At 41.6% G+C, this 14,552-nt stretch overlaps 1 protein-coding gene across 2 annotated transcripts in view; it reads left to right on the plus strand.

The window, feature by feature from the left end:
- Positions 1-14,552, plus strand: part of ADGRA3 (adhesion G protein-coupled receptor A3) — a 130,359-nt gene that overhangs the window by 47,830 nt on the left and 67,977 nt on the right. For both annotated transcript variants that reach the window (XM_010377214.2, XM_030924268.1), the window contains 2 exons: positions 6,143-6,214; positions 13,023-13,094. In XM_010377214.2, coding sequence (XP_010375516.2) covers positions 6,143-6,214; positions 13,023-13,094 — 144 coding nt within the window. The remainder of the gene's footprint in view (positions 1-6,142; positions 6,215-13,022; positions 13,095-14,552) is intronic.

Raw genomic sequence — 14,552 nt, forward strand, 5'->3', positions numbered from 1 at the left:
TGCAGTTCATCATTGACTCCAAATTGATGTACTGCTTTAGCTAAATCAGTTTCTGTTGTAGATGCTGTTTAAAATCTGAAAAGGGAAACGTATGTTTTAAAAAAATGGAACTGACATTATGTATTTCTATTTACAGAGCTTTTTAGCTTATGCAAAACAAGTGAAAAACATACAGGTTGACTTTTTTCATGAAATCATCTTGTTGAAATGAGGGTCAGTTGGGGAGTTGCAGGGAGGAAGATAGGAACTAATAAGTCAGTCCTGATGATTAACTGTACCTCCTGGGACTTAAAATGCTGGGGATCAAACATTTGATTATGAAAAGTTTTAAATATACAGAAAAATGGAAAGGACGATGCCATAATCTTTCATATTACCAATTTACTTACCCAGATTCAACAATTCAGTAATTATTAACAATATGCCATCATTTTTTTCTTCTGTATTGGAATATGCCTACATATGTTTGGTGAATTATTCGAAGGTCAATTGCAGACATCATGATTGTCTACTTTTATGGAGAAATGGAAATGATTCATAATGAGATACCGCATTCTCCAAATTATCTGGCTTTATGAACAGCCTTGTAATTTTGTAGCCAACCATAACTTACTAAAAAATATATATATATATATTTTGGGGGTGGGGGACGGGGGACGGAGTCTCGCTCTGTCGCCCAGGCTGGAGTGCGGTGGTGGGATCTCGGCTCACTATAAGCTCTGCCTCCTGGGTTCACGCCATTCTCCTGCCTCAGCCTCCCGAGTAGCTGGGACTACAGGCGCCCGCCACCACGCCCGGCTAATTTTTTGTATTTTTAGTAGAGACGGGGTTTCACCATGTTAGCCAGGGTGGTCTTGATCTCCTGACCTTGTGATCCGCCCGCCTCGGCCTCCCAAAGTGCTGGGATTACAGACGTGAGCCACTGCGCCCGGCCTAAAATATTTTTATAGAAAGGTTAATGTAATTCTGTCTCCTAGCCTTGGTGTGTTCTTTTGTCCATGAACATATCCATCCACACACCCTGTATTGGGTGTCTCCCCCTTGCTGAGTGGAGCAGAGCCTGCTCTTGTGGAACCTGTGGTCTCTCAGTGAAGACAGTTGAAGTAATTGAGGTGCACTTGGTACAGCGTGATAAGAGATGCCACAGGACAGGGCGCAGAGCACTGTTATTTACAGGGTTTTTTTTTTTTTTTTTTTTTGAGACAGAGTCTTGATCTGTCGCCAAGCTGGAGGGCCGTGGTGTGATCTCGGCTCACTGCAGCCTCTGCCTCCTGAGTTCAAGCCTCAGCCTCCTGAGTAGCTGGGACTACAGGTGTGTGCTACCACGTCTGGCTAATTTTTGTACTTTTAGTACAGACGGGGTTTCACCCATGTTGGCCAGGCTGGTCTCGAACTCCTGATCTCAGGTGATCCACCTGCCTCGGCCCCCCAAAGTGCTGGGATTATAGGCATGAGCCAGTGTGCCCAGCGTTCACAGGTATCTTTCTGGAGGAAGGAATGGAGTTTCACCCAAGGCCTCAAGGATACGTGGGTGAAGAGGGATGGAGGTGAAGTTGTGAGTTGGAGGAGATTGTGATGTGTTCGGGACAGGGAATCCCAAGTGCAGAGGTCTAGAGGTGAGAGGAAATACCCTTTCTAGAAACATCTTGCAGTATGACTGGTATAAATGAAGAGAGACAGGGTGAGTGTTAAGGGAAGATGTTGAGCAGATGGGAAGTGAGAGTTGGTGAAGGAAAGGTGGGCAAGGCTGGGACCACAGGTAGTCTTGGAAGTTACCTTAACGCACCTGAACTTCCTTCTGAGGGACTGTGGATGTTTTTCAGGTTTCAATCAGAGCAGAGACTTGATCAGGTCTGTGTTTAAAAAGATCACTTCAGATGGAGAATCGGACGTAGGTGAGAACTTGTGTGGTTTACAACCTGGGCTAGGCTGATGATGATGACCAGGACAGAGAGGCAGTGACTTTGAGGCCTAGTTGGAAGGCTGGGGGTTACCACATAAAATAACTTAGTTTTTCAGACATATGGAGAAGTCGAAAGAATGTTATCTCCAGCAACTCAACTTGATCATGGCCAACTTTTCAGTGTGTTTGGTTTACCTGTTTTCCTATTATTTTAGCTATACATTTACTTGGTTCCTTTAGCAAATCTCCACTGTGTCAATCAGAAAGATACCCTTAAATCCTGGCCACTTATTAAGAACAAGAACTTGGCTGAATTTCTGAATCTTTCTGCGCATGAGTTTCCGCATCTTAAACAATGACACTGCCTCCTAGGGTGATTATAAGGTCTTAATGGTCTGGTAAGTGATAGACACCAACTCACTATATTTAGTGGTTTGTGCATCTAAACAGCCCAGAGTTAGAGGTGGATTTCAGGCTTGGCTGGGTCCAGGGGCTCACCATTTTTCTCTTTTCCATTCTGTTGGCTTCTTCAGATTATAGCAACAGGGCCATTAGCAGCTCCAGACTCAGATCTTGACCTCTTATCAAACCAGTGGGAATGTCTATGCTCATCCCTTCCTCTCCCACAAGTCCTGGGTGTAGTTAGACCAAAGTCATATAATTGCTAAGGCCAGAGTATTTGAAAAATCTGCACAAGGTTGATCAGGTGTCACACCTTAAGGGATGGTGTTGAAAATTTGGGGGCACTACCTCTACCATATGGAGAAGTAGAGGTGTTTCCACCTTAAAGCAATGGAGAAGGCTGCTCCCCCCACCAAATAAATAAATAAACAAATAAACAAACATTAAATAATTGATAGCAATAATTATAGTGTTATTACTATTAAATTTTGGAACCTTTGATAGTTGCAAACCTTTCACACCTTCACTCACTGTAGAAACTTTGAATTTTTGAATGGCTTCTGGTCTACACCTTTTGGCTATTTGTCCTTAGAGTGGAGTGGCTATTTGCCCTTAGGTCTCTCCTTGGCCTGGGTACTGGCTGGTTCACATTACCAGGCTGATATCTTAACCTGCATTTTCCCAGAAGCAGGTCCCCAGGTGAGCTTTCAGTGTAGTAATTTGGTTGGGAGATTTGCCCAACAGCCCTCATATGTGGTGCTGGACCATGAGAAGCAAGGGCAGCCGTTAGGGCAGTGTCTTCCCAAGCAGCTCCTGCGGCAGACAGCTGGTACTGGGGACTGCTGGGAGCCAGTGAGGCACACACTCAGCCCTCTGGGATATTCTGTTTTCCTCTCGGGTGAGGGCTCTTCCTATGGCCATTCATGCCCTTTACCTCTGACCTTCATGGATTGACTCTCAGGAGGTGCCCAAGAGAAAGCTGCATGGGGATGAGTTGGAGATAGAGGGACTGCAAGTGTGAGCACTGCTGTGCTGTCAGTGTCTGCTGCAGCAGGTACCTGGAGATAAGGATGCTGGCTGGGACCATGGCGTTCACAGTAGGGAACTTACCCTCTGCCTAATATTCCTCTTTCTGTTGAAATTGCTACACCAGGGACCATCTTTTTACTCCAAGTTAAGAGGAGAACTTAAAAGCTGGTTGGAAGTCCAGAGAGAAGGATGGGATTTGTAAGTTTACCTGACTACCAAGACCTTTTCTGACCATTTAAGTGTATTTTGTGATGCTTCCTGACTTTTTCAGATCTTTTCAGATACTTTATTTAGAAAATATCTTAGAGGTTGGGTGCAAAAACCCGAAAAGTTAGGGTAGTTACCAGCATCGACAAAGCTGTTTTCTTCTTATAGAATATGAAGTTTTCAGAATTCTGATTAATGAATTACCTATCCAGTGATAATAATCAGAGCATAGATTTTATACTGATGTTTAATAATCATTTTGTTTTTTTCAATATTGTGAAGTACTGGGGGGTGGGGGAAGCTGCAGGGGGTTTGGTTTTATTTAGAAAAACCTGGCTCTGATTGTGGGGAGGTGGTAGAATTGCAATCCCAACCCTGGCTACTGAGGAGTGCCCATGTGTTAAAATGGGGATGAGATGCAAGAAAGACCATAGGATTTGCTGGAGGCCACAGTGATCCTAGAATTCACAGGTTGCATATCCAGAGCAGCGTTCTTGAGAATTTCTAGTCCAATCTCTGTCACCAGGTATTAAACACGCATAGTGTGGGAAGCCACAGGGTCACTGACACATCGAAAATGCTGGGCTTACGGTAAATACGCTCTGGGCTTCGCTGCTGAGCGAAGGGCCAACCTCCTCAGGATGCTTTTGTGAAATGTCTGGGGAATCCAACCAGAAGCCAATTTTGATGTTGTAACTTTTGCTGTATTGATAGAATGAGCCTGAGAGAAAACGCACATGTTATGAGGCATGCCATGTACAGCAGTTCACTTTCATTAGCTGCTGGCACAGTGACGTTGAATGTGCCTCTGATTGGATGGAAGAAAACACGTGAATCTGTGTTCATTGCTGCGAGACTTCCTTGGAGTCCTTTCTGTCGCGTAGGTAGAAAAGGGATGCCCGCTGCTTTCTGATTTGGAGTGGGTGGAGAAGGCAAACTGAGGATTTTCCTCTAAATAATTTAGACTGCCTGGGCACAGGTGAGAACGCCCATGACGGAGCAATTGTCGTTAAAGAGCCTCACTCAGTGCTGTGCTGACAGGGGGTGCCAGTGTTCCAGGGTCTGCTTCCAGGAAGGTGTTGTACATTTCAAGTAAATAAGGGACTAAGGCACCCTGGAGGTACTGGTTACCTTGGCTTGTACTGAGCATTTCTCTACATGTCTGTTTTGTTTCACCAACGGTGTGTGCATCCTTAAATGAGGAGTAGTGTTGGAAGCGTACACATGGCTATATAAAGAAGGGGCAAGGTTGCCACTGTGATGTAAGGATGTCAGGAGAAGAAAAACTGAAAAGAGTTTCAGTTTGCCATCTGGCTTCAGCTTCCCTGGGAGATGAGCAGAGGCCACTCTGGCTTCAGCAGACAAGGTTGTAGGTGAGTCCTGACAGACAGTCCCAGCTGAGGGGGTCCCATAAAGCTAAAGAGTGGGCCAGTCACTGGCAGAAGTGTGGTCTAGGGAAAAGGACTGTGTTTAGACTGTCAGCTCTCCGCAGAGGTCTAGCCAAACACTTGTATAGGCGACTGGTAAGTCCCCAGCTGAGCCCAGTGACCAGGAAGAGAGCTGTAGCCATAGCCTATCTGCAAAACCACACGGGTAGAGGGATGTGGCTGAGACACTCACTGCTGCCTCCCATCCCTAAGTAGCAGTGCTCTTGCACGGACGTGCCAGCGTAATTGAGAAGAATGAGGATAAATGGTGACTGCTATCAAATTCCACGTGGTATGAAGCTTGTGCATCTGTGCTTTGAGCTATGTATTGTGGTTTATCACACACTTATTTTATATCCTCACCTCATAGAAAACCTAACCATAGGCCGAGTGTGGTAGCTCATGCCTGTAATCCCAGCACTTTGAGAGACCGAGGCAGGCAGATTGCTTGAGATCAGGAGTTCGAGACCAGCCTGGCCAACATGGCAAAACCCCGTCTCTACTAAAAATACCAAAAATTAGCTGGGTGTGGTGTCAGGCGCCTGTAACCCCACCTACTCAGGAGGCTGAGGCATGAGAATTGCTTGAGCCTGGGAGGTGGAGGTTGCAGTGAGCCAAGATCATGCCACTGCACTCCAGCCTGGTTGACAGAGCAAGACTCCGTCTCAAATGACAGCAACAACAAAAAAGATAAAAACCCAAATTTAGAAGGCCAGGGAAGGGAAATATATGAACAACCAAAAGACATGAATTTTAGAGTGTATATTTTTGAAGATGGGTTTTAAAAATTCAATTGAATGATGTTTGTGACAATTGTAATTAGATTTACTTTGATATTCAAAGTATGGCATACTAAGGAAGAAATTATAGAAGTAATGTATATGATTGTAGTTCAGTGATAATTGTGAAGTTAAATAATATATTAGGTCACATATTTCTTTTATGACATATATTTTTATTCTTTTATTTACCAAACCAAAAGGCTCTGGAGCTAGATTTGTCAAATTTGCATTCTGACTATGCCATTTACTACTGGCTTGATCTTGACTTAATCATTTTGACTTCAGTTTCCTCCTATTTTACTTTTGTTTTTTTGTATAGCAGGTAAGTGTGGTGTGCCTGAATACTTGTTACAGTGTTGATATGTGAATAACTTTTATTTTATTTTTAACAGGGACCTCCGAAACAATCTTATTAGTAGTATAGATCCAGGTGCCTTTTGGGGACTGTCATCTCTAAAAAGATTGTAAGTGTTTGAATTGCTTGCTTGTGAGTTTGAATTGTTCCTTGTATAAGTAGCTGTCAACTTACTTTAACATGATGAAAAATGGACATTTAATAATTCTTTGAGCTTCACCTGACCAGGTCCCTGATACAGAAACAGAAAGAGGCTGGGTGCAGTGGCTCACGCCTGTAATCCTAGCACTTTGGGAGGCCGAGGCGGATGGATCACCTGAGGTCAGGAATTCGAGACCCGCCTGACCAACATGGTGAAACCCCGTCTCTATTAAAAATACAAAAATTAGCTGTCATGGTGGTGTGTGCCTGTAGTCCCAGCGACCTGGGAGGCTGAGGCAGGAGAATCACTGGAACCTGGGAGTGGGAGACCGCAATGATCTGAGATTGTGCCACTGCACGACAGGGTGAGACTCTGTCTCAAGAAAACAAAAAGAAAAACAGAAAGAATATTTTATATAAGTAGCTGAGAAGGTGGTTAATTTGCACAGTGGTTTGATTTGTTTGATGGTGGCTGGCTGTGTTCCTCTTCTGCTACTAAAATCATTACCATGTCGGCTTTGCCAGCAGACATAATCTGTAGACGATTTTCAAATTACGAATCCATTCAAACTGTGTCCGTTGTAAATGCCATGTAAACAAAGGTACCTTTTAAGTAATGATTTAAAGTCTTGCCATTTTCATGTGTATCTATATATTACAATTTTAAAACCCAAGGACCAGTTTTTTATTGCTTCTGAAGCTAAACAACTCCCCTATCTCCTATATGAAGCTCCTTTTCACAGTTGCTGTCTGAGCAGGCCCACATTTTAGAAGCGGCTCTACAAAAAAGCCATGAGGACTGTCTCTCCATCCTTTATTCTTTCTGAAAGCATTTACTGAGCACTTAACCACTTACCATGCCCTGACTTCTTCAGAAGATCTTGCAGACTCTTGGGGTTGGGGGGATAGATAATGTAGGAGAAGAAAAATAATTTTCCCTCTACCCTTCCAGTTTCTCAGCTTGGACCTCTAACAAAAGACAGATTAACAAGAGAAAAACAGAAGTTTATTGAGAAAACTCAGGAAAAGAGTAATTCTCAAAAGAGGTGGCATAGAACTCTGGCTTATGTAGCCTTTCAACAAGGAGCAATACATTTTTTGAGAAGTGACAAGACAAAGGAGAAGGACCTTGAGTCTCTTAAGGGAAAGCAAATTGTGGGAAGGCAAATATACGGGAGACTAATGGTAGACAAAGTCTAATTAGTAATGTTTGTTATGTAGATTCCTTTGGTGCCTTGACTAAGCTCATAAGGGTCCAAAGCCCTCTCCCGGGAGGAACTTTTGTCCTTTCTAGTGGAGAGGGGAGGAGGGATACCTTTCTAAATTTATGTCCTGCTTTTCGTCAGCTAGGGTAGAGCAGAGAGCTTTTCTTGTATCTATCTGCTTTTCAGTTAGCCTGTAGCTAGAAATAATCCTTATGCCAATATGACATGTTTTGGGTGGCATGTTCTGCTACCCTTCAGTCGTTAGTGAAAATACATCTGAACGCACACACAGGTGCTGTAACAGGTAAAATCATAAACATAACCTGCTAGGGAAAGGAGAGAGCGCCTGCGATGGGAACAGCCTGCTGCGAGAGCCACGGACTTGTTTAGATTTGAACTTGCTCCCAGGGAATGAATATGTATTAAAAAGGCCTCCAAACAGGGCGGGCGCAGGTGTGCAAGAATGTATCTCTTGGGACAATAGTTTAGTTCTTTGATCAGAGCAGAAAGTAGAAAGAGGAAAAAGAATATTGGAAGATCATACTGGTCAAAGGACTGGGCTTTTGAAGACCTGCTATGTTAAAAATGTTTAATCTGCTCTTTAGACAGTAGGGGGCTACCAGAACTTTTTGAACATGGAATTGACATTATCAGATTTGTATTTCAGAATATTCTCATGGCAATAAGGAGAAACCACATAAGTGTAGGGAGACCAGGGACAAAAGACGAGGGAGAGAGACCAGATCCGTGATTTTATTTTCCTTATAGTCATCCTTTTGGCTGGCTCTATCTCTTGTTTTTTTGGGATTCTTATACACTTCTTTAAGTTTTCTTTTTTTTCCCCCTCCAGTGTGTGTGGGTATTTTTTTATGTCTTGCTGGTTTTCTGTAGTATTTGCATAATAACACTGGGTATGGCTGCTTTTAGTTTAATTACGCCATGACTTAAATGTTGACATTGACTTTCCATCCTAATACTTTTGACATCTTTTGTCTTACTTAGTCGTTTAAAACCTATTTCTTTCTTTCTTTCTTTCTTTCTTTCTTTCTTTCTTTCTTTCTTTCTTTCTTTCTTTCTTTCTTTCTTTCTTTCTTTCTTTCTTTCTTTCTTTCTTTTTTAACTTTTTAGTTCAGGGGTACAAGTGCAGGTTTGTTGCATAGGTAAACTTGTGCCATGAGGGTTTGTTGTACAGATTATTTCATCACCCAGGTATTAAACCTAGTACCCGTTAGTTGTTTTTCTTGATCCTCTCCCTCCCGCCACCCTCCTCCCTCCAAAAGGCCTCAGTGTGTGTTGTTCCCTCTATGTGTCCATGTGTTCTCATCATTTAGCTCCCGCTTAAAAGTGAGAACATGCAGTATTTGCAAAACCTGTTCTTTTTTTTTGTCAAATCCAATTGTAAAAATTGGTCATGCCCTTTTTGCAAAATATTTTTTTGGTTATTGCTTTTGCAAGTAAAATATCTTTCATCTAAAACCTGTCATCTGTACCTTTCCTCCTATTTTTCTCTCTTAGACAGTCTTAAGGGTCAGAATTCTGTAAGATTAAGAAGGGTAGGAGTTAAAGGATTTTCTCTTTGTCTTTGAAAATTAGTTACAATTTGAATCAGTAGGGAATTTTCCTACCGTATTTTTTGCTGGGGGTGAGTGGTGGTTCCCTGTGTTTATCAGTCTTTGTCTGCACTCATTAGAAGCTCAGGGCCGTCTGGAGGAGATCTTGCTACTAATCAGTTTTCTTCTCTTCCACCCATTCTACACTTTATTATTTTCTAGTGAAGGCTTTTAATGAAACAAGTTAGAAAAACTGGCTGGTCTGGGGTAGGTGGTAGTGGAGATTGGAGTTCTAGAAGAAAGAACTTAAGAAAGGTAAGAGTTATAGGAGGGTGGAGCTTAGGCATCAGATTGCATGGGACCAAGCCAGGTTCAGCGTTCAGTAAAAGCACTCTCAACCAGGTATGGCAGCGTAATCAAAGTGATAAGGTGGTGATCCGTGTCAGTTCAGTTAAACAAAAATTCCTGAAGTTCATCCTGAGAGCCCAACTGTGAGCAAGGCTCTGGAGACACACAGGTAAATCAGGAACCTCTTGAGGGGTCTGCAGTCTAATGGAATTACGAACACTGACCACGAGCCTGGATATGGAATCGAAATACAGTTGCAAGGAGATGACGCAGTAGCTAGAGTTTAGCTGCTGTAAGAGTCTTGGAAGTTGTTAGGACTCAGCTATCCAGACACAGGCAGGGGATATGGAGCATGACCGTAAACAGGCTGCGCCTCCAGACAGATCATTAGGGAGTGGAGGGGCAGCAGCAGGTGAGCGTGATTTACAGCAGTGACTCACTTTCTTTGTGCTTCTGTCTGTGCCTGAGTCAGTTTTGCACCCATGCCTAGGAACATGAGTCCTCAAGTAGAAAGCAAAAGTGTAGGGGCTCAGATCTACCCTATCAGAAACTCTGGGGCTGATGCTGAATGATTTTTATTTCGACCATCCCTCCCAGTGATTCTGATGTGAAAGTATGAGAACTTTTAGAATATTTTTCCCTCCAATCTCTGTTTTTTCCCTTAATGAGAGGAATGTGAAATTATCCTCTCAGGCCCTTTTCTTACCCACTCCCTCTGTGTTCCACACTGTTGTAGTCACAGCTTTTAGGTAATAAAAATATTAATGCTGATTGTATCTCTATGCTGAGATATAGGTTGAAGAAAAGTTGGCTGTTAATGAAAAGCAGTTTCTTCATTATGTTTTAGATACTGCAGATTATCTTAGAATCTCCATCTAGTTATTTCTCTTTCAGTAAATAAACTCTTAAGCACTGCCATCCAAAATGAATTTTAAAAATTCTTGTTCAGGAGTATTTAATATAATTACTGATATTGTACCAGGCATTGCTTTAGTAGCCTTTCACTGTTACATGTTAAGTAGTCTCTTGTGTTCTTGCTTAGGAAGGTAATTGCCATTTATAGTATTCTTCCCATTAGAAGATACATTCTTAATTCCAAACAGATGACTTGTAATTAACTTAGGATACACAACTTGCAAGCTGAAGAAGTCCTGTATGTAAACTCAACGGGGATATAGATATTTGACAGTAGTGTTTGCTAGTTGCTCATAGATACAGACCCTTTTTCTTATGGGTTCTTAAGTCATTAATTTCAATTGTGCATCTCCCTTAACAAGCATACATAAAGTATTTTTGTTACTATACCATGCCTTTGCCTTTAGTTTATAAATAATTTGAATCAGGAAGTTGAAGTGGCTCTCTGAAGAATATACGATCAGAAGTAGGTGAACCCTGGATCCATCACTTTCTCTTGTGTTTTATCAGCGAATTTAAGTTGATTTTCAATCCAAATAAAAACCCATTATCAATATCTAAATACCATTTTAAGTAGGTATGGCTGTAATGAAATTGTTTCCCGAAGAATCAGTGGTAATTGCACCATTTAAAGCTCAGAATTGAGACAAGATTATAAATAGAGCCCAGATACGCTTGTTTGCGCAACAATTTACAAGAAGATGCCTAATTTTTGTTAACAGTGAAACCCCGAAATAAAAGGAAAATCAACTGGAATTTACACGAAAAGGCCCCGTATGATTAAATACTTAGGAGCTACAGAACAACAAGGACAGATAAAGACTTGTATTGCTTAAGATTCTTTTATCAAAAGTTGTCATAAGAGAGGGAAGGCAGAACTATGAAATTATTGAAGACCAGGATTACCTAAGGTGCTGTGTTAGGCCTCTCCAGAGAGAGAGGACCAATAGGATGTATGAGAGGAGATTTATTAGGGAGAATTGGCTCACATGATCACAGAGGGAGAGAGGTCCCGCAATAGGCTTTCTGCAAGCTGAAGGGCCTATGAATCCTGTAGCATAGCTCAGTCCAAGTCTGGAAGCCTCAGAACTGGACAAACTGAGCAGTCCCCAGTCTAAGGCCGAAGTCCTAAAAGCCCCAGGAAGCCCACTGATGCAAGTTCCAGAGTCCAAAAGACAACCTGTAGCCTGATGTCCAACAATAGGAGGAGAAGGCGGAAGGGGAGAGAGAACAGAGAGAGATAAGCCCTCTCTTATGCCTGTTTGTCCCAGCGGGGCTCCAGCTGATTGGATAGTGCCCACCCACATTGAGGGCAGGTCCTTCGTCTCTGTCCATTCACTCCTGCACCAATCTCCCCTGGAAACGCCCTCACAGACACACCCAAACCAATGCTTCACCAGCCGGTGAGACCTCTCAATCCAGCCAAGTTGACACCTAAAATTAAACCATCTCATTTTAACTTTTGAAATAGTCAAGGAAAAATGCAAATGAGTTAGGTACCTGATTCAAATGCTATGTTCTTAGAATTTCTGGTGAGACTACTACATCTTCTGCCATGACCAAGTACACAGTTTGGAATCCAATACTTTTAGTTTGAAATGGATGGTGTAGATCGCCTTATTGAAGAGTAACTGAGTAACTCAAAGAATGTGTACCTCTCTATGAGAGAGAATAATAGGGACTTTGGAGGCAATATGATGAAAATATTTTTGGAAGTTTGGCTTAGGGAGCTTATTCTAATTATTTTGTTAGAATTCAAAGTGTGATGAATTATTCCAAGTCTAGCAACTAATAAAACTTAAGATTCATTGCTTCAGGGTTTTCTTGCATAGGGCTTACTAAGTCCACTGAAAACAATGATGCAAGTCATGCCATCCCAGGTGAAAGTTACAGATATTGTTAGTGGTTATCTCCCAATGTAAAGTTTTTACTTTTAAACCAGTGCAGGTCTCTGATTAAATGTAAAAATAAAATTGTGTTCATTGTCCTTGATGTCAAGCAAAATAAATAAAGAGGGATAGAACAAAATATTAACTAAAACTTTTACATAGGTAAAAAGAAAAAAGTTTCATTGAGGAGAAGTAAAAAATATTTAGAAGGTAACATTTAATAGGAAATAGAAATGAGGAGTGATTGCAAAAATAATTGGGCCATATCATAGATATTGTTAAAGTAATTTGGCTTGGAGTCTGAATGATAGATCTGTAAACTGAAAGCTAACACGGTAGTTTTTTTTTTTTTCATTATAGTTGAAACTTCTGAGTATTTAAGGAATGAAGTCAGAAAATGGTATTTTCAGATGTTCCTCAGGAAACAAAAGTTCCATCACTGTAATAATTTGCCCTTTTATCCATTATCCGTTATTTACTGGCTGAGTTTCGGCTCAGTTCTCCAACTGCCCCAGCATAATTAACTGTGTAGGTCATCTAAGGAATTGAATTGCGGGCAGCAAGATAGTTTGAGTCTCATTTTTACTACTCCAATTTTATCTTGAGTAATTTTGCAAGAGTAAGTACTTGAAATATAGAGGGCACCATAATTGAGCAGCATTAGTCTGTGCGTGCCGGCAGTAAGTGAAAGCAAGGATCATTTTCGGCCTCACTGCTATCCTTATCTCACTTAAGTAGAGTAAATATCTCAAATATGCTAGAATAAAGGTCTTGTGCGATACCTGGGTGCTGTTCTTGAATACTGAATGCATGAGACCTTCGTTAACCAAGAGAACTAATTGAAGACACTTTTCCACCCTTCTCCTTAGGGATCTGACAAACAATCGAATAGGATGTCTGAATGCAGACATATTTCGAGGACTCACCAATCTGGTTCGGCTGTAAGTACATCTTTTCTTTCCCATTAAAAGATAAGGAAGCATTAGAGCCAGTACCTAAATATGTATGAAACTTATGATCTATTTAATTGTAAGTAGCAACTGTAGGGGTTTTAGAAGCCTTAAGGGACAGAGAGCTCACAGTTTAATCATGGGAGTGTAATCTGCTCAGAATATAATGGTACCTTACCACACCACACACAGACACATGTGCGCACACAGACACATGTACACACACACCACATAACGCAGTGTAGTACATGCAACAGAGAGCACATTCATGCTGAGAGGTATGATCAAAAGCTTTGCTAGTCTGGGAAAATTTGAGCTGATGTACGCTGATGGCCCAGAAGATTTGCAGAGATCTGGGTAGTTAGAAAGGAAAAGAAGCCAAACCAATGATACATGAAGGTGGGAATGAGAACAAGGCCATTTGTCAAGGGGAGGGCTGGTGGGCTTGGAGTAAAATAACCATTTGAATTGTGCCTCTGACCATGTGATTTGGGGTGAGTTGTTTGACTTTTCTGTTTTTCACCTACAAAGTAGGATTAATAGTAGCTCAAAGTTACAATGATTATTTAACATTTAAGTTATATATATCTGTTTATTATAATTTATATAGAATATAAATGTGGAAGAACTTTGTATAAGTCATCAAGTATGTTTATATCTTTTTTTAAAAAACAAGTTTTAAGCCAGACATGGTGGCTCACGCCTGTAATCCCAGCACTTTGGGAGGCCGAGGCAGACAGCTCACTGGAGGTCAGGAGTTGGAGACCAGCCTGGCCAACATGGTAAAACCCCATCTCTACTAGAAGTACAAAAATTAGCCGGGCGTGGTGGCGCATACCTGTAGTCCCAGCTACTCGGGAGGCTGAGGCACGAGAATTGCTTGAACCCAGGAGGCAGAGGTTGCAGTGAGCCAAGATTGCGCCACTGCACTCCAGCTCTGGGTGACAGGCCAAGACCGTCTCAAAAAAATTTAAAAAAGTAATGAAAGTTCTGTTTGGGAGTAATTATACATTAGGCTGATTATTTATAATAGAGCTTTATTTTGAAATGTATGAAAAGCAGATAGGGGCTTAGAACTGATTAAACAATAGGAAGCCACTAAAAGACATTTCTGTTGGAAAATGGCACGAAATCGTGTTTTAGAGACAAGCCGTCTGGGAATAGGGTTCCGCATGAAATGCTAGATGTGGAGTGGAAGGTCAGTGTAAGGGTTGTCTACTTGCGGTTCTTTCTCCTTGTAGCTTTTTAGAATGTTTCTTGTATTTCACGTTACCTTTGAAAAACCAATTAGGAGCTTAAATGATGAGATTCTTTCATCTATACAGTAAGGGAAGAGACTTCAGATCAGTTATTAGAGTAGAACAGAACGTTCCTGCTGCACAGGAAATTTGTAGCTGTTTTCAGTGTGTCCTTTCATTTTCAGGGAAAGGTATATGGCCTGATTTTTGT

Source organism: Rhinopithecus roxellana, chromosome 2, assembly GCF_007565055.1.
Source record: "Rhinopithecus roxellana isolate Shanxi Qingling chromosome 2, ASM756505v1, whole genome shotgun sequence".
NCBI lineage: Eukaryota > Metazoa > Chordata > Mammalia > Primates > Cercopithecidae > Rhinopithecus > Rhinopithecus roxellana.